At 46.5% G+C, this 22,507-nt stretch overlaps 7 protein-coding genes across 7 annotated transcripts; 3 read left to right on the top strand and 4 right to left on the bottom strand.

The window, feature by feature from the left end:
* Positions 1 to 666: 666 nt before the first annotated feature.
* On the bottom strand, positions 667 to 2,045 carry F5B22DRAFT_611267 (uncharacterized protein). The gene is made up of 3 exons (XM_047975268.1): positions 1,953 to 2,045; positions 1,109 to 1,885; positions 667 to 1,058 (listed from the first exon to the last, which is right to left on the bottom strand). The coding sequence occupies exon 2, from the start codon at positions 1,576 to 1,578 to the stop codon at positions 1,123 to 1,125; it is 456 nt and encodes a 151-aa protein (XP_047829663.1). The 5' UTR covers positions 1,579 to 1,885; positions 1,953 to 2,045; the 3' UTR covers positions 667 to 1,058; positions 1,109 to 1,122.
* Positions 2,046 to 5,327: 3,282 nt separating this feature from the next.
* F5B22DRAFT_611263 (uncharacterized protein) lies at positions 5,328 to 6,552 on the bottom strand. Its single transcript, XM_047975267.1, has 3 exons — positions 6,163 to 6,552; positions 5,849 to 6,099; positions 5,328 to 5,718 (listed from the first exon to the last, which is right to left on the bottom strand). Exons 1-3 carry the CDS (start codon positions 6,237 to 6,239, stop codon positions 5,405 to 5,407), a joined length of 642 nt encoding a protein of 213 aa, XP_047829662.1. The 5' UTR covers positions 6,240 to 6,552; the 3' UTR covers positions 5,328 to 5,404.
* A 448-nt stretch (positions 6,553 to 7,000) lies between these two features.
* F5B22DRAFT_656833 (ankyrin repeat-containing domain protein) lies at positions 7,001 to 8,114 on the top strand (the record flags this gene model as incomplete). Its single annotated transcript, XM_047979995.1, has 2 exons — positions 7,001 to 7,497; positions 7,595 to 8,114. The coding sequence occupies 2 exons, from the start codon at positions 7,001 to 7,003 to the stop codon at positions 8,112 to 8,114; spliced, it is 1,017 nt and encodes a 338-aa protein (XP_047829661.1).
* Positions 8,115 to 8,343: 229 nt separating this feature from the next.
* F5B22DRAFT_237321 (uncharacterized protein) lies at positions 8,344 to 9,160 on the top strand. The gene has a single exon (XM_047969904.1). The coding sequence runs from the start codon at positions 8,463 to 8,465 to the stop codon at positions 8,961 to 8,963; it is 501 nt and encodes a 166-aa protein (XP_047829660.1). The 5' UTR covers positions 8,344 to 8,462; the 3' UTR covers positions 8,964 to 9,160.
* On the bottom strand, positions 9,160 to 12,010 carry F5B22DRAFT_237310 (uncharacterized protein). Its single transcript, XM_047969903.1, has 2 exons — positions 11,894 to 12,010; positions 9,160 to 11,838 (listed from the first exon to the last, which is right to left on the bottom strand). The coding sequence occupies exon 2, from the start codon at positions 11,766 to 11,768 to the stop codon at positions 9,357 to 9,359; it is 2,412 nt and encodes an 803-aa protein (XP_047829659.1). The 5' UTR covers positions 11,769 to 11,838; positions 11,894 to 12,010; the 3' UTR covers positions 9,160 to 9,356.
* A 2,898-nt stretch (positions 12,011 to 14,908) lies between these two features.
* F5B22DRAFT_237095 (uncharacterized protein) lies at positions 14,909 to 16,442 on the top strand. Its single transcript, XM_047969902.1, has one exon. The coding sequence runs from the start codon at positions 15,203 to 15,205 to the stop codon at positions 16,193 to 16,195; it is 993 nt and encodes a 330-aa protein (XP_047829658.1). The 5' UTR covers positions 14,909 to 15,202; the 3' UTR covers positions 16,196 to 16,442.
* Positions 16,443 to 20,251: 3,809 nt separating this feature from the next.
* Positions 20,252 to 22,451, bottom strand: F5B22DRAFT_611247 (uncharacterized protein). Its single transcript, XM_047975266.1, has 5 exons — positions 22,334 to 22,451; positions 21,948 to 22,284; positions 21,313 to 21,853; positions 21,063 to 21,257; positions 20,252 to 20,984 (listed from the first exon to the last, which is right to left on the bottom strand). The coding sequence occupies exons 2-5, from the start codon at positions 22,017 to 22,019 to the stop codon at positions 20,710 to 20,712; spliced, it is 1,083 nt and encodes a 360-aa protein (XP_047829657.1). The 5' UTR covers positions 22,020 to 22,284; positions 22,334 to 22,451; the 3' UTR covers positions 20,252 to 20,709.
* Between the last annotated feature and the right edge of the window lie 56 nt (positions 22,452 to 22,507).

Raw genomic sequence — 22,507 nt, 5'->3', positions numbered from 1 at the left:
ACTATGTGTCGGGTGCTCATACGGGACACTATAGATTGTGTTTGACTGTAGGTGTTTTGGTCACAAGCGACGAGCCATGAAACCGGCGTACTCGTGACTCCATACGTGACGAAATGACTCAGAGTCCCAGGGGCTTATCATTGATAGTCGCTTGTTACCGCTCTCGGATATTGTAGCTTGTACGGAGCACAATATCTAACGAAGGGATCCCCTTAAGCTGAGTCGCGACGCGTCACGACGGTACGAGCTAAAGCTTGATTCGACGAAGGCTCGAAGACCAAGGCAACATGACATCGGATCCAGTCTCTTACGTGCCACCATAGTGCCCGGTATAAGCTTTCTGTGCCACCAACGCGAATCCACGCTACACCATCTATGCATTTGTGTCGGCCGTACTTCCGTCGCTGCTGAAATTGGCCGGCTTATCACGACCCAAGTTCCGAACTCTCTCATTACACTCGAAGGCCTTTAGTCACACGTGTTAGATTCGTTCTCACACTCGTGGCAAAAAGTAGGAGGAAAGAGAAAATGACCAAGGAAAGATCGGTAATGGTGCTGAGTGATTGGTGTGGGAAACAATCAGGAATAAGTTACCACCTAATCCTCGTTTCTACATGTCTAACAATACACTAGCGAAAAATCATCCATCAACCCCGGCATTGTGAACGCGTCTAGCACTGAACGAATACGGTACCGCAAATGAGCGCACATATCATAGTACAAGCGAGCGACTTGAGCACACCGAGGTTGGAGTTTGACGTCAATGTCTGCCCGATAGATCGGATCAGGAATAACAATCTACCTCACCCCAAACGAAAAGGAACGGACTCTCGGCAACGTAAATTAGGGCCTCGGGTAACCAACTCCATAAATGCGAGTATTTTATTGTCGTTGTTGGACCTGTGCTAAATGAGCACATTCCAATAGCTTCCACCGTGTGTACCTGCGATCCGCCAGTCTGTCACACCTATGTTTCGCCTCGACAACCTTTGGAACCCATCGTCTAGCAAGCCCATCCTATTCCAGTCACAAGAGCTACGCCTCAACTGATTCGGTATCTGCCAGCATTAGCACGTCGTTCAATCCAGTTGGCTCTAGAGTGACACACTTTAATGTTCTTGTTCAATAAACTTGGAAGATAGCCGTCTGGAACCGTGCCTGGGCATCGTTGGTCGTGTGCCTTCCGGCAAAAAATGCCAAGTCATGGTAGTGCTCCACGGCGGGCGAGATAGGGTGAGCCATGGAGGTGCTATAGAAGGTAAAGTATCCGTTCGTCGCGGGGAGCCCGTCCCATTCCGCTCGTGTCTTTTCGTAGGGTCCCCAGCGCCCTATGCTCGTGCTTCCCGGAAATTCTTCATACCATTTGCATATAGTACACTGCACATGCGAGCGCTTGTTCTTGAGCTTCGACTCTACCCTGCCGTGCTTCACCTTGGTCTTTGTATGCTGGATGATTTTATCGTGTGGCACGAGGACCTTGAATGAGTACGGGTGTTGAGTCGCTGGTAGCCTCGATACCTGGACTTCTGGCGCTGCATTACCCTCCCAGCAGATGACGTGCCATGGAGTCTCAGGCATTGCAGTAGCCAGGTGTTCATCTGAGTCCTTCAATAGCTGTGATTTCTTGACGAAATACGTGAGGTATTTGACACATCAAAGGAGAGAGATGCTAAGGCTGACTTTATATCTTTATCAAACGCGTTTTGCAAAATTTGTTGGTGACATCGTCGCCTACCGTCGCCATCACAACCAACCACCTCGTGGTCGCACCTGCCATCATTTGTAGACAGAGCAACATGTCGCCTCAGACATAAACTGAAGCTTTCGATTCCCATATCCTGTACCACGTTTCGGATAGTAGATTGGCTTCCCGAATAGAGATCCTGTGAGCATCGGTTTCGGCTAAGTGAATCAGATAGAATATCAATTTTGTTTGCTCATTCCATCTCCAGCCGCTTATGTTTCAGACCCCATACTCGTTAATTATCAACGAGAATAATGGCTAGCATTTGCTCAGAGACAAAGTGACGTGATGAGCACTTGGGTCTCTCTCTGTGCAACGCCATTCCCTTCAACAAATCAAACTTTTTTGAACGTGGAAAACAGGGCTACGGGTACATGGAATTAACTCCTGAAGCTCTGGAATATGTCCACTTCCACATTATTCTGGCAATCTTAGTTTGGCAGGCTAATTTACTTTCATTCACCATGCCCGCCTTGATTCGAGGATGTACAACGGAGGGTAAATACCGGGCACTGCAATGTGGGAGAGATATAGTAAAGATTATAGTTAGCCCTGCGCCGCATATCCCTGTGCGAAGTAATCGCATGCATGCACTCCGTGCTTTAGTTGGTCCTTACCACTTAGGATGTTTTCGAAATACCTGATTTAACATGGAAGCCGTGGGCTATACCTGTTTGACTGACTATATGGAGTCGCGATTTAGGTAGATTTGGGATCTGCCGAGAATCAATGCGATATGGAGAAACTTTCAAGGCATTAACTTGTGTGCTTTTTTTTTTTTTTGCAAGGTTTCTTTCATGAGACCCTTTGGGTAGTAGTGCGCGTAGGTATCGATTAGATTCAATGTGTGATCGGAATTGCATGATACATACTTACTCCCCGCCAAAGTATCATTTGAGCAAAACCCTATCGACATGAAAAAGCTTTAGGTAGAGCTTTGAGTATAAATGGAACCACTCGAACCTGTTTCCCCTCATCATCTTCTTCTCTTTTTAATTTTCTTTTCCTCCTTAGCTTTTCCGCCACTTTAATTGTTCGTCTCTTGATTTCCTATCCTTTTCTTCTTCTTTTCTTTCTCGTTTTCTATCTTTCTGCATCTTGCTTTTGCTGTGTCGATACAGATAGATGATCTACGTGAATGCGGCCGAGTGAAAGGAAGACCTACCTGCTTAGACACTAGACCACCGAGGAGCAGGATTACATCCGCGTTCCGGCTTGTGGTCGCTGGTGTGAATAAGGACGAATTGGGCCTGATGGTCCTGAACCGGCGTGGAATAGAGTGGGAAGGACCGTGTTTCCACGTCGTCTCTCAAAACTGGAAATGATATTTGAGGGGAGCGAGGACAAGCCTTGAGCAATATTTGTATCCTGCTACTTTTGCTCGCTTGTTGCTGTGGGGTTTACTGGGGGCCTTAGAGACAGATGCATACCTACAGAGTACTTTGAGGATGTTGGCGCGCGCCTCTGGTGGGGAGAGGTGAAGCCTACAAATCGTAACGAGGAAGATGATCGATGATGATAATGAGGGCTGAGCTAGGGCCTGATAATTAGAGATGGTTTGGCGTGGTTTAGCTGGCGTCTTGTCGGTGGTAACCATTGCCCATCTCGAAATTTATCTGAGATCTCGAGTTTCTTTCTACTTTATTTTTTTTTCTTCCTTTACTTGTATTTTCTTTTGTGCCTCGGTTTGGCAGTGCTGGATCGAGAATATCGCAGTGTTGGGATAGATAGTTGGAGAGATCGAAGGGCTGGAAATTTGCTGTTCATGTGAGCTCATGACACTTATTTGAGTTGATGATACTTAGCTATTTGATGGGGACATAGTGTATACTTGGGCAGATAGTAATTATTGTTGTTCGACATTTCTACAGTAGAGATACACTACAAGTTAGACTTTGAAATATATGTCCTAGAAGAGGTTTGAGGTGGGAGAATGCACTGATACGAAGGTAAATTGGCTGAGCGAATGGATGGGATATAAATGATGTCTACGTAGTAGTAACGGCAGAGGTGCAACTACATATAAGCCACGCTACCATCATCCAACCTTATCATTCTGGAACAGCGGTGGTAACCGTTGTCTCTGAAAACATAATAGTATCCACCCTGATTGACGCCTCTATTTCTGGTCACTTCGGGAACACGCCACCAGGCACTGGAATATGTCAGTATTTTATAACATTATGTCATAGACGAAGGGGGTTATATATAATACAGTGGGTTAGAAGTTGGCGTGACTGTGCCGTCGTAAAAGACCGATTCTCCTCTGGTATTTACGAATATGCCGAAGAGAACGCCGTCAGCATCTGCCGCGGTGTAAATTACGGTGCTCTCCATCGGACTTGCCATCTTTTTGATAAATTAGAACTGTAGCAAAGTGTAGAGTTTGGAAGTCTGAAGGTTGAATGATGGGGTCGAACTGGATATCATGTAGAAATTTCTCATATGTGTTCTGTGGCAGTTGGTAAGTTGTAGAACTGAATTTTCTTACTCTTTTATATGTTTGAATAGCGATGAGCTGAGGTAACTCGCTTAGAGTATGAGTCTTTGAAGGTATACAGATTTGTCATGTGAATAATTCGTGCACACAACGTGGTTTCACAAAGCGTCAAGCATCCGATATCTTGTTGTAACGAGTTGAACAAAGCGCTTGAGTTGTCTTAAAATTGGACCCATGACTAGATGTTGAAGCAAGGGATAAGTCGGATAAGAGCGTCTTGTCCCATCTGAATGCTAACTAACTCGAGTTGCTTGTTGCACATCAGCTGCGGCTGGCCTACAAGTGTCCCTTACCTCAAACACACAATACTTGCCTGTGTGCAATGATGCTAGTAGTCAAAAGAAAGTTACTTTGCCACCGGTGTAGTAAGACTCAGTAGACTTTCCGCAAGTTTATCTGTATCATGGTAAATAGTTCTACAGACCACCGTTTCTCGAATAATTTAATTGGCTAACAAGAACAGACAGGCTCACGGTTCAGAATATTAATGGGCTCTCCAGCACCGACAGCCTCCCACAGTTTGGCTTGGTGAAGTCTACGAGCTCCGCTGGGTTTCACTGAAAGATATAGCTTCCCGTCGCGACATTGGCCCAAGATTCCAAAACATCGGCCGTATTCTTACCCCTCCGCCATGACTCATGATTCTCCCTGACCTTATCGGTTGCTGAAATTTGGCCGTGGGCATGAGTGGGCATATCGTAAAGGGTTTTAGAGTATTATTATCTGCGATAACGGGTCTGAAGCCTCGAGCTTACCCCACATGCCAAACAGTCATAAGTCACGTCACACTTATTGTTTTGGTGGATCTGCTGTTACTATTCCTATGAAGCTTAAGGTTCTGACAACCTAGAAGAAAGGCAATTATTTGCTACTAGGATCGCTCAGAATGGACATGACTAGCTCACGCAGTAGCAGATACAAGCTTCGAGAAACTAATTACCCGACGCTTGAAATTAAGTGGACGATGATTTGGGAAAGTATAAGCCAAAACGGCGGTAGATTCGGTCTTAAGTAACTATGTAGGCAAAAAAACTGTAAAAGCACTCCTGTCATATGCAAGTAATGCTTGATGACGCGCCCCTGGTATAATACAATATGAGATACATGTCTGATAGCTAAGTCCCTAAAGCCGATACCTGGATGCCTCTATCCAATAATGTTTAGAAGTAAACAACGGCTGGGGGATAATCTTGACCCTCACGAGAGATGACAAGGTTGCCGCTGCCGGACATAACGTCTTCGGGGCCGTAAGTTTCTACAGTTGGCTCGATATCCCTGTCCTTGAACCAATCTTCGAGGTTGGTTTTAAGGTCTCCATCGAGATACTTGCTCACGAGGAGATAACCGACGGGTTCGTCCCAGTCCTCGTCGCTATATCGGTCATCAAACTTGGACTTGTATTCATCAACAAGGTCCTGACCCGTCGCCGCCAGACCTCCATCATTGCCTTCTCGTGCTGGTGGGATATGCGCCACTTTACTAGAGTTAGTAATGTTCTTGTAATCCAATCAAACATCCTTGATGCAGACGCTCGAAACAGCCTTGTTTATTTCGGAAGATGGAGTTGCGAGAAATGGAAGAAAATAACTCTCGGGACTACTCACTGATCCAATGATTCTTGTCCCAGAGCGCCATGACCGTGCAAACGCTCAGCCCGTGAGACTCGAGAACATCGCCCCCTTTCCATGAGCCGGAGCCGATGGCATTCATGGGAATATCAACTCGGGCTGAGAGAGAATCCCCATTAAAGAGGATATCAGGACAGGAGGTGCACTCGTCCTCGCCATCGACAGGGCATGAGAAAGAGTCATCACGCAAGAAAAGCGTGCGAGTGCTGCTAGATTTCACTGCTCGGCTGTCGTAGAATATTAGTACTCAGTTTTAGTACTCAGTTCTAGGGATGGTAGCTGAATCTCACCTCGTCTCGGGCACGATCAAGCCTTGGCCTAGACCGATGACCGAAGTAAACAGCAGCGAAACTTGTGAGAAGCGCATTGTGGTTTACGAAATCTTTATCGAAGATCAAAGATTATCGAGCGATGTATTGCGCTTTGGGGGTAAAGGTTCAGTGTGTAGTGTTTGGATGTTGTTTGTTTATGATGTAGGTTGTAATGTGGATGGTGATAGTTCAAGTGAGTTTCGAGATGAGAGGACGCTGTCCTTTATATAAACATTCGAAGCAACTTGATCCATCGTGTTTGTGCGCAAGAATCGACTTTGTCAATTTTCTTGAAAAGATTTCAGCACTCAATGGTATTGCTTCGCATCAAGCTCAGCCTGGCGGATGTAAGCAACTATGACAACATCTCATTCGTTGATTTCTAAATATATCAGAGGAATTAGTACTTAACATCCAGTTGGATTGCTGACTATGGATCATGCCAAGTAGATCAACAGATGCTGACAGGCGACACAGCACAGCCGCCGATGATCTAATACGTCATTGGGAATCCTTACAAACGCGCGCCGTTCCGCCTTATTATAAATAAAGTAAGTAATTGCATCTATCTACCATTATGACGTCCATTTTCGTATAAATGTCAAATCGTATGATTGAACAAATACTATAACATAATTGAACAGCTCGACCCCTGATGGTCATGCTGCTTCGTATTGCCTTATTGGGGAGGATCAGCGACTACTAGTCAGTTGCTAGCTGACTTACACCATCGTCTAAATACCACACTTAACATCTTTCAATTCCTGAACTCTTGGTTCTCACTCAGAAGATAATACAATCGCTTAAGTCCTTCACAATGGACCTCTCACAACTCGCTTCCCACTCCTCTGATTCCACATGGGAGAAACCACATTTTCATGCCTTACACACTATACGGCCTTTCTCTACGGCAGACACAGGTAGTCGTAATGATAGCGATCTAACCGAGCGAGCGAAAGCTCTGGACCGCATCAGTCTGGAATTCCAGACATTGGTAGGGAAAAACGCACCCTTAAGTGAGGTTGAGAGCTTCACGAGACAATGGGAAGTCGCATCATCAAATGGGCCTATTGTACAGCCGAATATACTAGCCTGGTTCAGCGACACCAACGCTCTGCGATTGGCGTGTGCAAACAACAATCCAGATGTGGTTCGCTTTCTTCTACAGAAGGGGCTTTCTATTACCCCTACCGTCATCAATTTTGCAGCTTTAAAGTTGAAAGAAACCCATGACACCACAATCATGCAGGCCCTGCTTGAAAGTGGTTGGGATATCAATGAACCGCTTGGGGAGACGAGGCCACCGTTGATAAGGTATGTTTCACTTCCTCTTTAGGAGCATGAACTCTTTGTTTTGCATGCCTCTGTGACTGCAATGTTGAACACGAGCACAATTAACCGTCTGACTTAGTTCCATACTCGATGCCCCAGATCTTGTGTCTTGGTGTCTTAGCAAAGGCGCCAACCCTGGCTTATCCAGCCCTTCAGGATTATCAATCATTGAAGTCGCAGCCAGCATCGCCTCACTCAGTACCGTAAAAACCTTGGTAGAGCTCGCAGGCCGTGCACCGGATGGTGCTCCAGTAGCACGCGCGTCCTACGCGCATGCCCTTGGGAGCAGCTCGGATCGTGTAGAGGTGGTCCGATACCTTTCGGATCAAGGCTACTCGGTCGATGCATTCTATAAAACATACCAGACATCTAATGACCATTCATGCGAAGACATGATGATCGGATCTCAGAATGCACTCCATTTTGCCATCTGGGCTGGAAAAGAAGATATGGTGCGACTTCTACTAGAGCGAGGTGCTGACAAGACTTTGCCTACGAAGTCCATCATGAAGACGGGTGGGGAAACACTTTCGCCGCTGGATCTGGCAAGGAAGTTTGGAAATACAGCTATTATCGAATTGCTATCGCAAGAGACATAGAGCAGTTGTTGTTTATGCACGATGGTTGACTGAGGTTTCGCTCCCTTCATTGACTGCAAGTTGTCAGTGTGAGTTTTTTGTGACCTAACCTACAGTCACCAATTAGTTCGATGCTAATTCTTAGAGTGGGCTGAGTGAAGAAGTCATTTCGTTGCCTGCTACGGAACTAGCAGTAGGTAGTTTATAAATTGAAGTCTTTACTTTATAATTATACCAAGTCATCCATAAGCGACGATTATAAGTGGAATATTCACATACTACTTCACCATGTCTACCAGCTTGTCCGTTACGTATTATCATGCAGATGAGTGTCCTAATGTGACAGTATAACAGCATTTATTTTCCTTCATGCTCTATCCTCCACCTAAGTTTTGCCCCTCCTGCGTTTCGCACTTCTCTCCCATTAATATAAAAGCCAAGAAAGTGAATCAGTCGCAACCCACGCACATAACCCTTGTGTCGTCCGAGCTAGCTGCCTTTACCAAGTTTAAGGAGCGAAACAACGTCTCTCTGTTAGCCAGCTTCGATGTACCGGGAAAAGTAGATCCGCTTGATCGCATGTTCGTTGCCAAGTTGCTTAGCCAGTTCTTCCTTTCCAAACTATGCGAAGTGGTGCCATCGTCGGTAGCCCTAATCAATTGTTCCTCGCCCGGCTCCTGCCATAGCACCGAGTATAACCGCGGGATTGAACATACTTTCTCGGTTACCTTGATTAAGAGGATCCAGAGACGTGTAGCCAACAAGCTGGAGGTTGGTACTCGCACTATCACTGATGCGGCGTCAACCAGGGCGAAGAGACTCACGGCCAATTCCTCTCCTCTCAACGATTGGTATGGTAAGTCTCCCTAAGCAACGCCTCCCCCCTATCTGGAGTGGAGGCCTGACTATTCGGTAATGTAGCATGGCACTCATGATCTATACTGAAGAAGGAATGAGAATAAAGGAATAGATTTGGAAAGAAACCATTGTCAAATTCAAGATGGTGAACGCAGAGAAGATCCTGCGCGATCTTGTCCGGTAGTCGCTCCCTCCGAGCCCTCATAAACAGATAGCCTAGGTCTTCAATATGACCTGTTCTCACTTGGGAAGAACCCCCTGATACATATGAGACATCCACGGAGCAGATTGTTGAATGCGCCAAAAACAATGAGCATAAGTTCTTCTTGGCTTATTACCAGAGTCCACAGCCAGATATTCCTAGAATTGTCTAACAGCTCTCGAGGTACACCGACTAGAGATCAGCTATACGTTAACAGCCTCCACAGGTCCACCTGCTCGTCGCCTACCTACCTTAACTTTGTAATCCTTGTCCACTATACGCTCTACGTCTGCATCACTAGCATGTTGTGCTTCTTTGAACACATCGGTCAAACCGTCTCCTGTCAGCTGCGATATTGTATGCCATATGTTTCCATGGCGTGAGTACCGTATTTGGCGGACGTAGACAACTGTGATGACTGCTACACATAGAAGGTGTATAGCAAGCAATGTCGTCACTGAGGCATACCCGGAACAGCTATTGATGCCTTTAGAACATGGTCCCGGTGCCGAAACAGTAGTAACAGCCACTATACGGCCATCTTGGCGCACTTGGAGTGTACTAAGATACGTATAGTATACCGAAGCGAAGATGATCGTTGTAAGTGATAGGAGAGCGTTTGCAGCTCGCCCAGTTCTAGAGACAACATCACTGAATAAGAGGCTGATCTCTGGGTTGACTGAGTAGCCGTTAGTGGTGCAGAAGTAGCATAGAGACATGCTAACGTTTGGCTGGAATCCGGGGGTAAGTTGATAATACATGATCACCTCGAGTACGGCCGTCGTTAGTCTTCCGACCGTCATAACATCTCCCACTGTGGAATAATTAACTAGCTGAGATGCGGGAGAGGACTCCCTAAGATCGCTAGTAGGAGCACCGAGGATATCGAGATCGAGAATCTGTCGGTCAAAGTGGCTCTGTTGGGGTTCGCTCACCCCCATAAATCTTTGGACATCTGTTGTGCTATAAGTTCTAGAGGTGAGAACCAAGTCGGTCTGTGGCTCACGTAAAGGCCCAGGCGCGGTCATTAAGGTATGAAAGCGGCCAAGGCTGAACCCAGACGCGCATAGACTTATGTTGACGAATTGACTGGTGCCAATTTCGTAGCTCTGCCACTCATGGTACGGGCTACCAGTAGGCAGCGTACTATTAGTCGCAGCTCTCCAGTCTTTATAGTCCATGTTTGTCGTGATAACTAGTACAACAGATGCATTTGGAGACCAGACCCCGCCTGCTGAATCCCATATAGGATCAAAGTTGGCAGGTCCACCTCCTCCAACAAGACCATCGATGAGACAAGTGACTGTTTGCCAGTCGCCTGTCGTACCGCTTGGAATGGGACACTCAAAAGCGACGTCCTCACAGCCTGTATCCGTATCACATAGACTGCTTCGTTTCACTTCTGCATTATCGAAGCTTCGTTTATAATCAACTGTCCCAGAGATGTATCCAAAGACATCCGACACATCGATATCATAGAAAAGGGTGTTATTATACGTAGCATTGATTTGGGGCCGGATGCACGCGGATTGTGAAGTCATAACAACAGACGTAGCCTCGACTTTCCTAACCGAAGACCGAGCGCTAGACGCGGGAATGGGTAGAAGTGACCTTTGAATGAGACCAGTATCGCTCAGTCCATTTGGACTCGGAGTGGCGTTGAAGTTAGCCTGAGCCTCGCCGAAAACTGCATACACCGGAGACTGCGAAATAAACTGTAACCCCAAGGCTTCCACGTGAAAATCATCCTTGTCGTACAATAAGATATCGTTGAACTGGGTAAGATTTAGGTCTCCAACAATGGTGAAGTCCTTGAGGTCTGAAAGGAGGAGAGTAGAAGAGAACTGAAGCGCTGATGTGACAATAACTATAAGGAATAGCAGCCAGAGTTCTACTCGGCGGAGAAGAGTGGCAATGCCATTTGATGACACTAGAAGGCCACATAGCTTGAGCGGCCCGTTATTGATGCCGCGCATAACAGAAAGCCATGCCACCTGGGTCCTCTGTATGCCATGTTTCTCCAGTACGATTGCAGCAATCATCGAAGTGCAGACGACGGCCTGGAAGCTCACTGCAACTCGTAGTGCAAGGGTATAAAGAGTAATAGCCTGAGGAAAGTAGTGGTGCAAGGCGATAAAACGCCATAACTTAGTTGCATCAGCTGCCTCTTTAGAGCCGTGGCCAAACCAAAGGAATGTGAGAAACCCAAACGCTCCGAGAATCCACAACGAGCCTCCTACGATACAAAACAATCCCATGCGACTGAGGGACTCTGCGACTGGAAGTAGCTGGTCAATTGGCTGGGTAGGTGCAGCAGATGGCCGTTTATGCTCTGTATTGGATAGGACTGGCTCATGGCTCTCATCAGCGCAGCTTGGGCTATCTTCCAAGTGCAATGTGTTACTTTCTTGACTGTTTGCAGTCGTCGAAGATGGTCTACTACACTCCGCACTAGATAGATCCGACTCTTGGCTTTCGTCAGCGCGGCCTAGAGTCTCTTCCAAGAGCAGTGTGCTTCTCTCTTGACTATTTAAAGTCGGGGTACGATGAATATGAAATGTGATTGCGTCGTTGAGGTTTTCATCAACTCTGTCGTGAGGCGTCGTAGACGCCATTGTAACTTTGGCTCTCTTGCGACTTGGGGCTAATTAAATCTTGTCTTAGGCTATAACCCCTTATGTGATACTGTAAACTTTAGAGTTAACGAAGCTGTTTCCGAAGGAACTAGGTCATTGCTTACTCAAAGCGCCGCAACCGGGATGCGATCAAACTCGTGAGCCCTGATGTTTCTGGAGCTTCTTCTCTGAAGTGCACTCTACCGCGATGCGCGTTCTAGTTGCATGCTTTCATGACGGGAGGGTTGGCCAACTTCGCCCGATTCTGGAGATATCACTCTATTGACTCTTTTATACATATCCACTTGTCGAGAAGGCCTGCAATTATGCCTACACAGCCCAAGTAATTCAACAATCATTAAGTTGTGCGACCCTGCCTGTTTTGGCAGCCTCGTCTTGATTAAAGGTGTTCTATATATATAACGATTCTTTAACCAATAGCTCTGTTGACTAAAATTAGATCACTAGGCTGCCAATGCATGGTGCATAGAATGAGCTGTAGGTCTATATTCCTGTGACATTATTGGCTGAGGTATATAAATTCGGTGCTGTGTTACATGTTTCCGCCAGCTACAGTACCGAGTGGAGTGATGTGTCTTAGAATTTATACACGACAGAGCGTCCTACCATTATAGAGTGGTATCGACCTATCTATAGTGTACATAATCAGGTAATGGAACTACCCGAAATACCTATCAACCCTGGAATTCGGAGTAGCTCAGCCTAGTCAAACCCCTCCCTTCGTGAAGATAATGCAACGCTTCTTTTATCGTGCACCTGGTATCGGCTTGGCCCCCGAAAGCATTCATACTAGATTACCACGGAATGTGTGTATTAACGTGATTTAATGTAGGCCACACAGATCAGCGAGAGGTGAAAATGGTAAAAATAGAATGGGCTAATTGTAACATACTATGTACTTAGGTAGCACAGCATCTTCCTCCTTTTCCTCGCTATTGGTGGTCGAACCGAATTGAATCTAAACAGTGCGTACCTAGTGAAGCTATTAGAATGAATGAGCCAGTTAGGATGGATTGACTCAGCTGAATATGCCAGAGAGTGAGCAGAGTCTACTCAAAGCTCTGAGAACGCGCCACTGTTAAGGAGTACACCCCTCATGGAGGCGGTCAAACTCGGTCTTGGAACAATACCGGTACAACACAATACACCTTCAATGGCCTGGCTCGCTTATTTCTGGTGATTGCAACCCCGCTATATGCCTACGTCATGAGGCTTTTAAAATACACTGTCTTGATTACCTACTCCAAGAAATTGGAGAGGCAGACTAGAGGCTTAAAATGATGGCCTTTGACGTAAGAGGTCGTGATCTCTATTCTCTACATACAATTAGACTTTCATTTCGATTCTCCGCAATATCCACTCATGTTCTCACCAAGACTGTTTAGAAAGCTAAAGGGAGCCTGGGAGTTGTCGGAAAGCATGCCGTCCGGATAATAAGGGCAAAGTAACTGGGCTTGGAATTGAAGCTCTCCACATTACGATGATCAACTAGGGTTGCAGGAGTCCTTGACCAACCAATTCCACCTTGGCATTGGGGGCTTGACTTGACTCTATCTCCAGCTAGTCTGCCAGCCCTGGCCGCATAGGCCCCATTGGCTTGTTTCAGAAAGCGAAGTCTGTACAACCTCACTTTCCAATAGGTATTGCCTGCGTGTCTCTGAAGATCATGAACAGCCTTCATTGGCCTTCGGGATGGCCGAAGGCAATACGTACTGCATGTTCATCTTGTACGCGTATAACAGTCCGGCTGACTACATCGATCCAGAAAAAGACCAAGTGTATTTCAATTGCCATTGGCTACTTCGGGGTCAGAAGTCCTCAACAGGTCCGGCAGCATTCCTATCATAGGTAGCAGATTCAGATTGTGACAAACCTGCAGAACAAACAGCGAGATGACTGCTGATAAGGCTTCGGAAGTACATTTTCATGACAGCATGGATTTGATATGAAGCCCGGATGTACGTCAATCTGTAGGTTTTTTTCACTTCCAGCTGTCAAGGCATAATTTGAGTCACCTATCACAGCACTGGTATTGTTCTAAGGTTGGCCCATAACTATTCTACAGGTAAGGCGCAAGAGCCGCCACTTGCGGTACAGGGTCCTCGAACCTGACGCATCCGATATGCGGAATGGGCGTTAAGTTCACGGGTAGATGCTTGAACCACTCATTCTGAGATATCCCGCAATCGGCATGTTTCGATGAAGTTTGAATGGACTACTCGCTTAGTAGCTATTTAGGGGGATTCATTAAAGAGAATAAGTTGGAGAAACAGCACGGGGAAGCTAGACTCGCATCTAGCGAGGACAGTATATTAACTTCGCCGGATTGATATACATACTTTCATATTTTTGACGCAGAATTTTGTCTCCTATTATTTCCATCAGCTACCCTTTATCTTGTACGCCACCGTCGTGTCAGAATTGCTGACCTGCACAGCGAGGATAGTGCACTAGCCGCTGGCTAACCTCGAGCCGACAAGAGTATATGATAAGATGCCGTGGAACTGAGGTGCAGTCCTGCACAATTATAAGATGAAACGTTACGGGGGCGGAAACTTAGTCGCCTACACTATCTATGAATATACGGCAAGGCTCGGTCGCCACGACTACCCGCTACGGCCTACCCATGCCACGATAGCCTCATTCCTATTATCCTAGTATGACGACACCGGGGACGCAACGCTAAAGATCAATTTATATAGTCATATTCTAGGCACGAAAGCTTTGGAATGAGCTCATGTAATGACCAACGTCATAGAGTGTCTGTGTACATTTAATCCTAGTCCACGTATAATCCCAAGGGTACCTGTGTGAAAACAAGGTGTCCAATGCCTACGTATATGGGATTTTACGGAAACTTGGAGAATACACGAGTCCGCCAACGACAACAATCTTGGTGAAGAGAGCCAAGGGCGTAATGGATAGCTATGATGAAGACGAACGGAAGGAGGCCACATACGGCTCCTTATCAAGGCTCTTCCTGATGAGTCAACATGGCCACCTAAGGTAGCGGCGAAGGTGGCCCATCTCGATGCCCCTTTGGCTACGTGTGTCAAAAAATGAAACCTTTTTTTTCATGTTCATATGATATATACTTCGTACGTGTTTTTGTAATAAAACTTAAACAATATTATAACTAGAGATCGGATAGTATTTCAGTAGAACCCTTTAGTTATTAGAGATCATAAAAGTTCCAAAGGCTGCCATCGTGAACCGCACTAAAATAGGGGCATGCGAGGTCACGTGATACGCCATCCCCGACGAGCTCATTCAGCTTGACCTGAATCCTTTGGCGGAATTCCGACAGAAAAATAACATTTGCATTTTAGAATAAATATGACAAAACTATCCCGTTATTGAAGCTGTTTTGTGAACAGTTGCAAAAAAAAAAAAAATCCTCCGATCGAAACGCCATGGTTTCTTACAGCCAGATCAAAGCCTCCAATGTCCTAATCACCGACGGCCCACGTGTCTCGGTGTTCGTCGGTGGTACCTCCGGCATCGGAAACTACACGGCGCGGGCCCTAGTTTCGACCGGTGCGAGTGTGAGAGTATACATCATCGGACGCGAGAGCTCCGAGGCCCGTACACGCGCCTTTATCGAGGAGCTGAATGCCATCAACCCCAAGGCCGAAATCATCTGGATTGCAGGCGAAGTCTCTCTGCTCGCAGAAGTCACCAGGGTGTGCGGGATTATCAAGGAAAAGGAATCACGCATCGACTTGCTCTTTCTCACTACCGGATATGCGCCCGTCGGTGCGCGCGAGGACACCGCCGAGGGTATCGAAATTACGCAGACCCTCGCGTACTACTCGCGGATGCTCTTCATTGTGCAGCTCTTGCCCCTCCTTCACGAGGCCGAGAATCCTAGGGTTATCAGTGTGCTAGGTGGTGGCCTGGAGAGAACCTCAGGCATTATCCTGGATGATATGGAATTGAGGAAACCGTCCAATTTCGGTCCTATCAACGGACAGATACACTGTGGTACAATGAACACTGTGTTTATGAACAAGCTGGCACGCGAAAATCCTGAAGTCACCTTCTTTCATTCCTGGCCGGGCTGGGTAAACACAGGCAATGTGAACAGGGGCTATGAGCCGAACTCGAAATGGGCGTGGTTTGTCTGGCTCTTCCTCGAGCATATTATTGAGCTGTTTGGTTTCAGTTACGAAGAGTCCGGACAGCGCTACTTGTTCCAGTGTACCAGTGCGGCTTACGGAGGTCAGGGTACTCCCTGGAACGGCAAGATTGGTGTTAACACTATGAATGAGACGGGGAAAGGATTGTTTCTCGTCAACTACAAATGCGATTGCACTCCCAACTCTAAGGTGGTTGCGGAGCTTCGACAGAAAGCGGAAGACAAAGTATGGGACTACACGCAGGAGATTTTTAAACGCTATATGTAGATACAGAAGCATTTGTCAATTTAATCACCCTGACCAACAATGCCATAACAAGAGCTTATAACTAAGTCGCAATGATTCATCAGCTACGACCGAACCAGTCATTGAAATCGACGATAAAAATGGAATAGGGCGATGACCACTCTGGCTATTTCCGCCTGTTTGGTACGAGGATTCAAGACTATTACTCACTTTCAGGAAATACAAGCTAAGCCGTCCCGTCAAAGAGCTCAGCGTCAATTTTGCTGTTCATCGCAGAGAACCTAGCACCGCGTGTACAAAACAATTCGTTGTTTCCCCTTCAGATAGGACTGGGGATAATTGTTAATCACGGTATAAAATGGGCAAAGTTAAAGACATATGAACCACGTCCAAACTGACATGGGATTCAACAGCAATTCTATCATATGACTAGTAGGCTCTGACTGTCCAACCTAGCTCCGCACCTTCTTGAATTTCATCCTCTGGCACAGCCACAGCGTTGAAGACTGTAGGAATGTACACCATTCTCAACCGAGGTTGTCAAACTGTATCTGGGTTCACAAATGAGAAAGGCAACCCCTCAGTTTGGGAACGTTGGTTGGAGACGACAACTTGCATATGCATCATACATCTAACACATGTATTATCTAGAGTATTAGCTCGGCATACGCGGCGGGTAATAGATATACCGAAAGCCTTCTCTGTCAGTTGCCAAGTCAACAAGATTTCGGCAGCTGGTCGAAGGATTCTACCCGCTCTAAGGTCCTCAAGGTTATCTCAATTCAGAAACCAAGGATTTAGCATAAGCGTAGTGTTGTCACCGAAGTATGACTATTATATGACCACCACGTCTACCACATATGTGTAATTGGGCATAGCTAGAGTGTGCCAAAGGTTTAACCAAACTATAATTAGCTAGGGTCAGTAGATAAATGAGTATTAGGCTTACATGTGTGGCGGAACTGAAATGCAGCACTATATCACGCCACTACCAACAGATGGAACGTTGTCAGGTCGAGAACCTGACTGGCTGCACTTACCGTATCTGGTATTGTAACAATACTGAAGAATTTGGAAGAGGTTGTCGAAGAGCCTTAAGCTCGTGTTATCAGGATATGGGGCAAGTGGCGGGGTGACATCGTTGACCCAAATACTGCCGGGCACTCATCCCCTATCTCCCAGCCTTACTAGCTTTGCATCAATGTGTAACGCGGGTCAATCGAGCTGCCCCCTCGGTAGGTTAGCTGCGTGTACTGGAACTTACATTAGAACGCCTCCATCACGCGACCCGATGTTACCAATTTCGTGCGATCCCGCTGCTTATGGTGAGCAGGAATATGCATGCTACTAACACGGGTGAGCATATTACGGATCCCGAAAGTTTCCTCGTCCGCTCCATCGGAGGCTCCCTTCCCAGATCTTTCCAAGGTAGTCTGATACATCTAACATCTGTGTGAAGTTTTTGTATTCTGGGCAAGGAAGCGTTTAAACTCAGGGAAATTGGCTCGGCGCCGTTCGGTAACTTGAAAATATGGAGAAACTGAACTGCCCATAAACCGACGGCACGAAACAAGGCGTGGGGATGGATAATGAACATGTAGCTTTCCTGCGGAGGGAAAAACGAAGCTGGTATTGGAGGAGCTACTTGCGAGCCAGCAACATGAACATGTTGTCAAAAGCATGAATCTTAAAAGCGATGAACAAGCTTAATACCTTCTTATTGTCAAGAGTAGTACATGTGATCCCATTAGATTATCTAGAAGTCTAAGTTACAATACAGTTATCTGGCTGGATGAAGGTCTTATATACAGATTCCTAGCATTCCAGTATGTGGAACGCAAGTATCACCGCCTTCCCTTTCTGACACTTATGCCCCTGTACGTGTGCTACCTGCAAATTTTGATCGTACGGTCTTCAAACAGTGGTGGGAGGCGGCCGTGTGATAGTTTAGGAAAGACAAAGGTATATCTGAGCCCAAGAGCAGGTCATCGCGCTCAGGCTGTACACCAGAGAAATCGCGTTTTCAGTCACAAGGAAGACCCCATCGCCGTACCTAATGCGATGAGGTGTCGGCCCATGTGTCCCGCGGGATAAGTATGCGATATTGGCAGACCCTGGAAGTTAGCAATGAGCGGATATTTTATCAACATAGCCAAGTTCAGCTCCTAAAAATCAGTGAGGGATAGAAAGGACGACCTGAACTGCAGTCGCTATGACAAATTATTGTACTTCGGATAGCTTGATTTCTAACCCCTTTCCATGCCCTGGTTGTAACGAAAAGGGGCTCATGTATTATCAGTTTGACAGACACTTCAGAACCGGCCAGCGTAGCATGGAATTACGAGAAACCGATATATTTGAAGATTAGAGATAAAACCTGATCAGAAATTGATACTTGATTTAGCTCTTTGTAAGTATTAGTCATATTGATAAATTTGTAATATATTTCCGGGGGGTTAAAAATATGTTCATCGATCTTCTTTAACATGGAAGACTTCGCATTTTCAACGAGTTTATAGCCCCGGTATGCCAACGCCAAACGCCTTCCAAGTCACTTATAACACAATATATTGAGTACCGAACCGATTCATATAATTTACCTGAAAGTATAAATTGAGTTTGGTTTGTTCTGAATTGAGATTGGGCTGAGCACTCTTACTATGAAGCCCAATACTACAACCATAAGAGATGCGCCTTATGATATTAGCTTTATGAATAGTGAAGTCTCCCATCTTTAGAGACATACCTGTTGAGGTGGATGGAGATAATCCGTATGATTCCCCTGTGAACTGAACAATGGGAAGGGAGAGTAGGACCACGGCTAGGATCACCCCAGGGAGACGCGGTCGATCACCCACGTGGCGTGTGCACGGAGCAGCTTGCAAGGAGAAATCGGTCAACATGTCGTGGGGTGCGGCTTGTTGAAAATGCATCTTCGGAAGTGATTGATGGGTAGCGGGATACTGGGATGGAATTCAAACCGATAACACAAAGTTCTTAGTTGTATAAGGGGGAAAGAAAAAGAGTCTCTTGCTACACGGGACATACAGACACTCTATCATCCCGAAAGCCCGTCAGACTCAGCGTCTTGTAATGTTGGTCAAATCTAGCACATGGAAATTCGATCCTTCGGGTCCGTAAGCCATTGCTTTCAGTTGCGTGAGGGTTGCATTTTCGGGTTCAAAGCCACTGTTAGACGCTCAGCTGCCTGGACAATGGGCCCCCCACGCCTATGGTCAGAGATGAATCAACCAACTCCAATCCATGCATTGGCGTAGACGCATGATCTAGGTATCTATCTTCTATCCATCGTGCAATGCAATGGGACTGGTTGTATTTATCAGACGGCCCGAGACACAAGTAAGACTGTCATGTCAGATTTTCGGGTTCTTCCACCAAGGTTAGGCCCTTCTATGCAGCCATTGTTACACAACTATCTAAGTATAATATACACTTACCAAAAGAGATGCCTCGTTGCGAGCCTGCTGATGGGTTCTTATGAACGTGGCTGCATCTGCCTGACCCCTGTGAGGTATGTGGTATGTGTGATGGCAGGCTGCCCGGCCACACATCGCCACTTACCACTTACCCGATCCACAAAGTAAGGGAGAGTCGGAATTTTCCAGTAGGCCGAGACCATGACACCTATTGATGCATATGTAGGTAGGTAGCATCAGCGGATAGCCACAATTCGCAAAGAACCTAGGAATATACATAAGTCGTAGGGTGTCACGGGACACCAAGTACCAGTACTTGGCTAGGTAAGGAGGTACGTGGGGGAGGATACATTAGGCGTCCTCTAAAGAGCCTCATGCTTGGTATCTTTATGGACCGGCCCGATCCGATACATTCGATACATTCAGCACCAACCTCGCCAAACCCAATTCACAAGAGGTATGCAACATGCCGTGCTAACTATTGACGCTACTTAGATCCCATTAAGGAGTAGTAGTTACCTGGAGCAAAGAATATGTAGGCCGCGAACACAGTTGAGTATGAAAGTCTACAAACCAACTAGAGCACAGTCGAGCTCACACAGTGTTCGCTGTTGGCTGCGACGACTATTGACAGGTACCTATTCCATAGGGCCCACTAGCCCCATAAAGTATACAGTACATACCACCTAGGTACCTACATCGGAATCATCAGCGCCATAACCACCAATCATAGATGCAAGTGGTTTTTTACAATCACCAACATCAAGTCCTGACACGGACCTGCTCGGAAGGTCGATTCAGGCGAGTGCCGATGACCAGCGATGCACTGAGAGGCTGAACCCGTGGACTGCTCTGTCCATAAATCATGCGCCAAGCACCTAAAGTAACGTTGAGACACTGCAGCGTGAAGTGACAAAGCCATGCAGCCAGGATTATGATTATTGGGAATTTATTTTTGATATTGTTCACTGCCTACTACCACTACTCTGTACACCGGAGGGAAAATCCTAATCTGATCGTGTGTGCCAGTTGACATCGTACTCTTTTCTAGGTATCTCCAAGTGTTCACTATGGCGATTCCATACTAGATAGGCTCTACTAACGCCCATGGTCGTGTTGAGGGACGCCCAATTCCCGCATCGACGATGTAGCTGAGTACCGTGGGTGGCCTTCCTCTTGCTCGTTGAGGTAGGTCAAGTCCCCGCCAGTCTGGTTAAATGTTGACATGCCAATGGTGCTGAAATCCCAGTATGGCCTTCTCACACGTATCCCACCATCTGAATCCTTCTGTGGAATGAATCGTGGATTTGCAGCACGATGGGTTGTGCGTGCGAATAGATGGGGGAAGGCAGACAAGCAAGCTACAATAATTGCTAGTGAGAACACAGTGGTTAGCGACTCGCAATAGGGAGGATTTACTCTACCGTGGCGGACTGGATATACAAGCTTACCAACGCCTTGCTCAATAGCACTCCATAGATAAAGCCACGATACATCAGGCTGGTGCGTCAACTCACTCACTACAACAACACGCACTATGGCGAATGCAATTGTCACAAGCACGAGAGAGAAGATGCCTATCAGAGCCATCTTTCTCCGAGTTGGAATCTGAACGTTCCATACTAGAGAAATGGGGATTATCGAGACTAGAGAAATATTGGTAACGGCAACGGTAGTGACGCTGGAAAGTACAAGACTTACTAAGACTATCAGTAATGATATCAAGGGCTGTGTTCACTTTTAATGTGACCAAAGTGAAATCAATGTTCGCCTCGGAGGAACAATGAGCCTGGATCTCTGCCAACGGTCTCGCCAAACACCTATACTGTATAGTCCCGATGCAGACCAAGTAGGTAGCAGTAGTGAAGAAGAAAGCCACCCATAATAGATATCGAATCCTGCTAACATTCTCCCCAAGCCTTCTGAAGAAGAACAAGAAAGAGAATTTCACAGACCAAAGTCCGCTGTAGAAGAAAACCAAAACGATGAGCTGCCCAGTATAGTACTGCTCTGAGTGTAGGACGAAGGCGGGGCCTGGCTGGCTGTATCCGTTGATCACATCATAGAAAGCATATAGATATGAGGCAATATACGTCCAAAGGATAGCTGATAAGAGAAGCAGGAGCCATGCGAGGATGACGAATCCGTCATCCCAGTAAAGCCTGCGTGGCCCGGAAAATCGCGAGTATAGTCTAAAGGCGAGGAAGAGAAAGGAGATAGCAGCAAAGCTCCAGATCGTTCCCTATCAGATCGTCAGCTTTTTTTTATATCACACTATGAAGGGCTCAAGTAGGGAGGTTAAGAGGACGAGCTAAAGAACACCTCCAGCATCTTACTTCAAAGGTATGCTGCTTTACGTGAAGGAGCTGGGTAGCCATAACTGGTGGGGAAGCATCGTTAGACAACATGGTCTAGTCGAATGATCTCTGTAATCAAATAGGAGGCATCTGACTATGAATTTAATGATGAAAGCTAAGAGGGGGGTCTTTGGCTCATCACTCAAATGATAGGATCTATAAGACGACAGGGAGTCACTTGAAATTATAGTCGACTCTCTGCGCCGACAAGGCTGCCGCTCCTCCAAGAGTTGGGATTCGGTGTCGAAGAGAACCGCATCTAGGATTGCGCCATAAAACCCCAAAGACTAACAGTATAGCGACTGTTGTGACTAGTCTGCAGTATATCAGTGGGGGTCGTCCCTGGGTAGCTGCAGAGTACCTACTTAGAAGTTGGGTGGACACCTGGATCCGATCTTAAGCGCCCTTCAGCATGTGTCCTGTCCTGCGCCACTACGGTACATAAGACTTGCATGAGGAGGGAACAAATGGTTGTTTTGTGTTTCACTCGAGCGAGTGAGTTTTGGAGCGTATCCAAAGCCCCAGAAAGGCTCAGACAT

The sequence above is a fragment of the Xylaria bambusicola genome (assembly GCF_022495145.1).
Source record: "Xylaria bambusicola strain CBS 139988 unplaced genomic scaffold F5B22scaffold_28, whole genome shotgun sequence".
NCBI classification, from domain to species: Eukaryota; Fungi; Ascomycota; class Sordariomycetes; order Xylariales; family Xylariaceae; genus Xylaria; species Xylaria bambusicola.
The sequence above is the reverse complement of the archived record's forward strand: the minus strand, read 5'-3'. Positions and strand labels throughout refer to the sequence as shown.

Coding starts and splice junctions, on each gene's coding strand:
- F5B22DRAFT_237321 (XM_047969904.1), top strand. CDS start 8,463: ATGCTCTATCCTCCACCTAAGTTTTGCCCCTCCTGCGTTTCGCACTTC.
- F5B22DRAFT_237310 (XM_047969903.1), bottom strand. CDS start 11,768: ATGGCGTCTACGACGCCTCACGACAGAGTTGATGAAAACCTCAACGAC.
- F5B22DRAFT_237095 (XM_047969902.1), top strand. CDS start 15,203: ATGGTTTCTTACAGCCAGATCAAAGCCTCCAATGTCCTAATCACCGAC.
- F5B22DRAFT_611263 (XM_047975267.1), bottom strand. CDS start 6,239: ATGCGCTTCTCACAAGTTTCGCTGCTGTTTACTTCGGTCATCGGTCTA. Junction 6,100..6,162: donor TTGATCGTGCCCGAGACGAG/GTGAGATTCAGC, acceptor ATTCTACGACAG/CCGAGCAGTGAAATCTAGCA. Junction 5,719..5,848: donor GGACAAGAATCATTGGATCA/GTGAGTAGTCCC, acceptor ACTCTAGTAAAG/TGGCGCATATCCCACCAGCA.
- F5B22DRAFT_611247 (XM_047975266.1), bottom strand. CDS start 22,019: ATGTTGTCTAACGATGCTTCCCCACCAGTTATGGCTACCCAGCTCCTT. Junction 21,854..21,947: donor TAAAGCAGCATACCTTTGAA/GTAAGATGCTGG, acceptor ACGATCTGATAG/GGAACGATCTGGAGCTTTGC. Junction 21,258..21,312: donor TATCATTACTGATAGTCTTA/GTAAGTCTTGTA, acceptor ATATTTCTCTAG/TCTCGATAATCCCCATTTCT.
- F5B22DRAFT_611267 (XM_047975268.1), bottom strand. CDS start 1,578: ATGCCTGAGACTCCATGGCACGTCATCTGCTGGGAGGGTAATGCAGCG.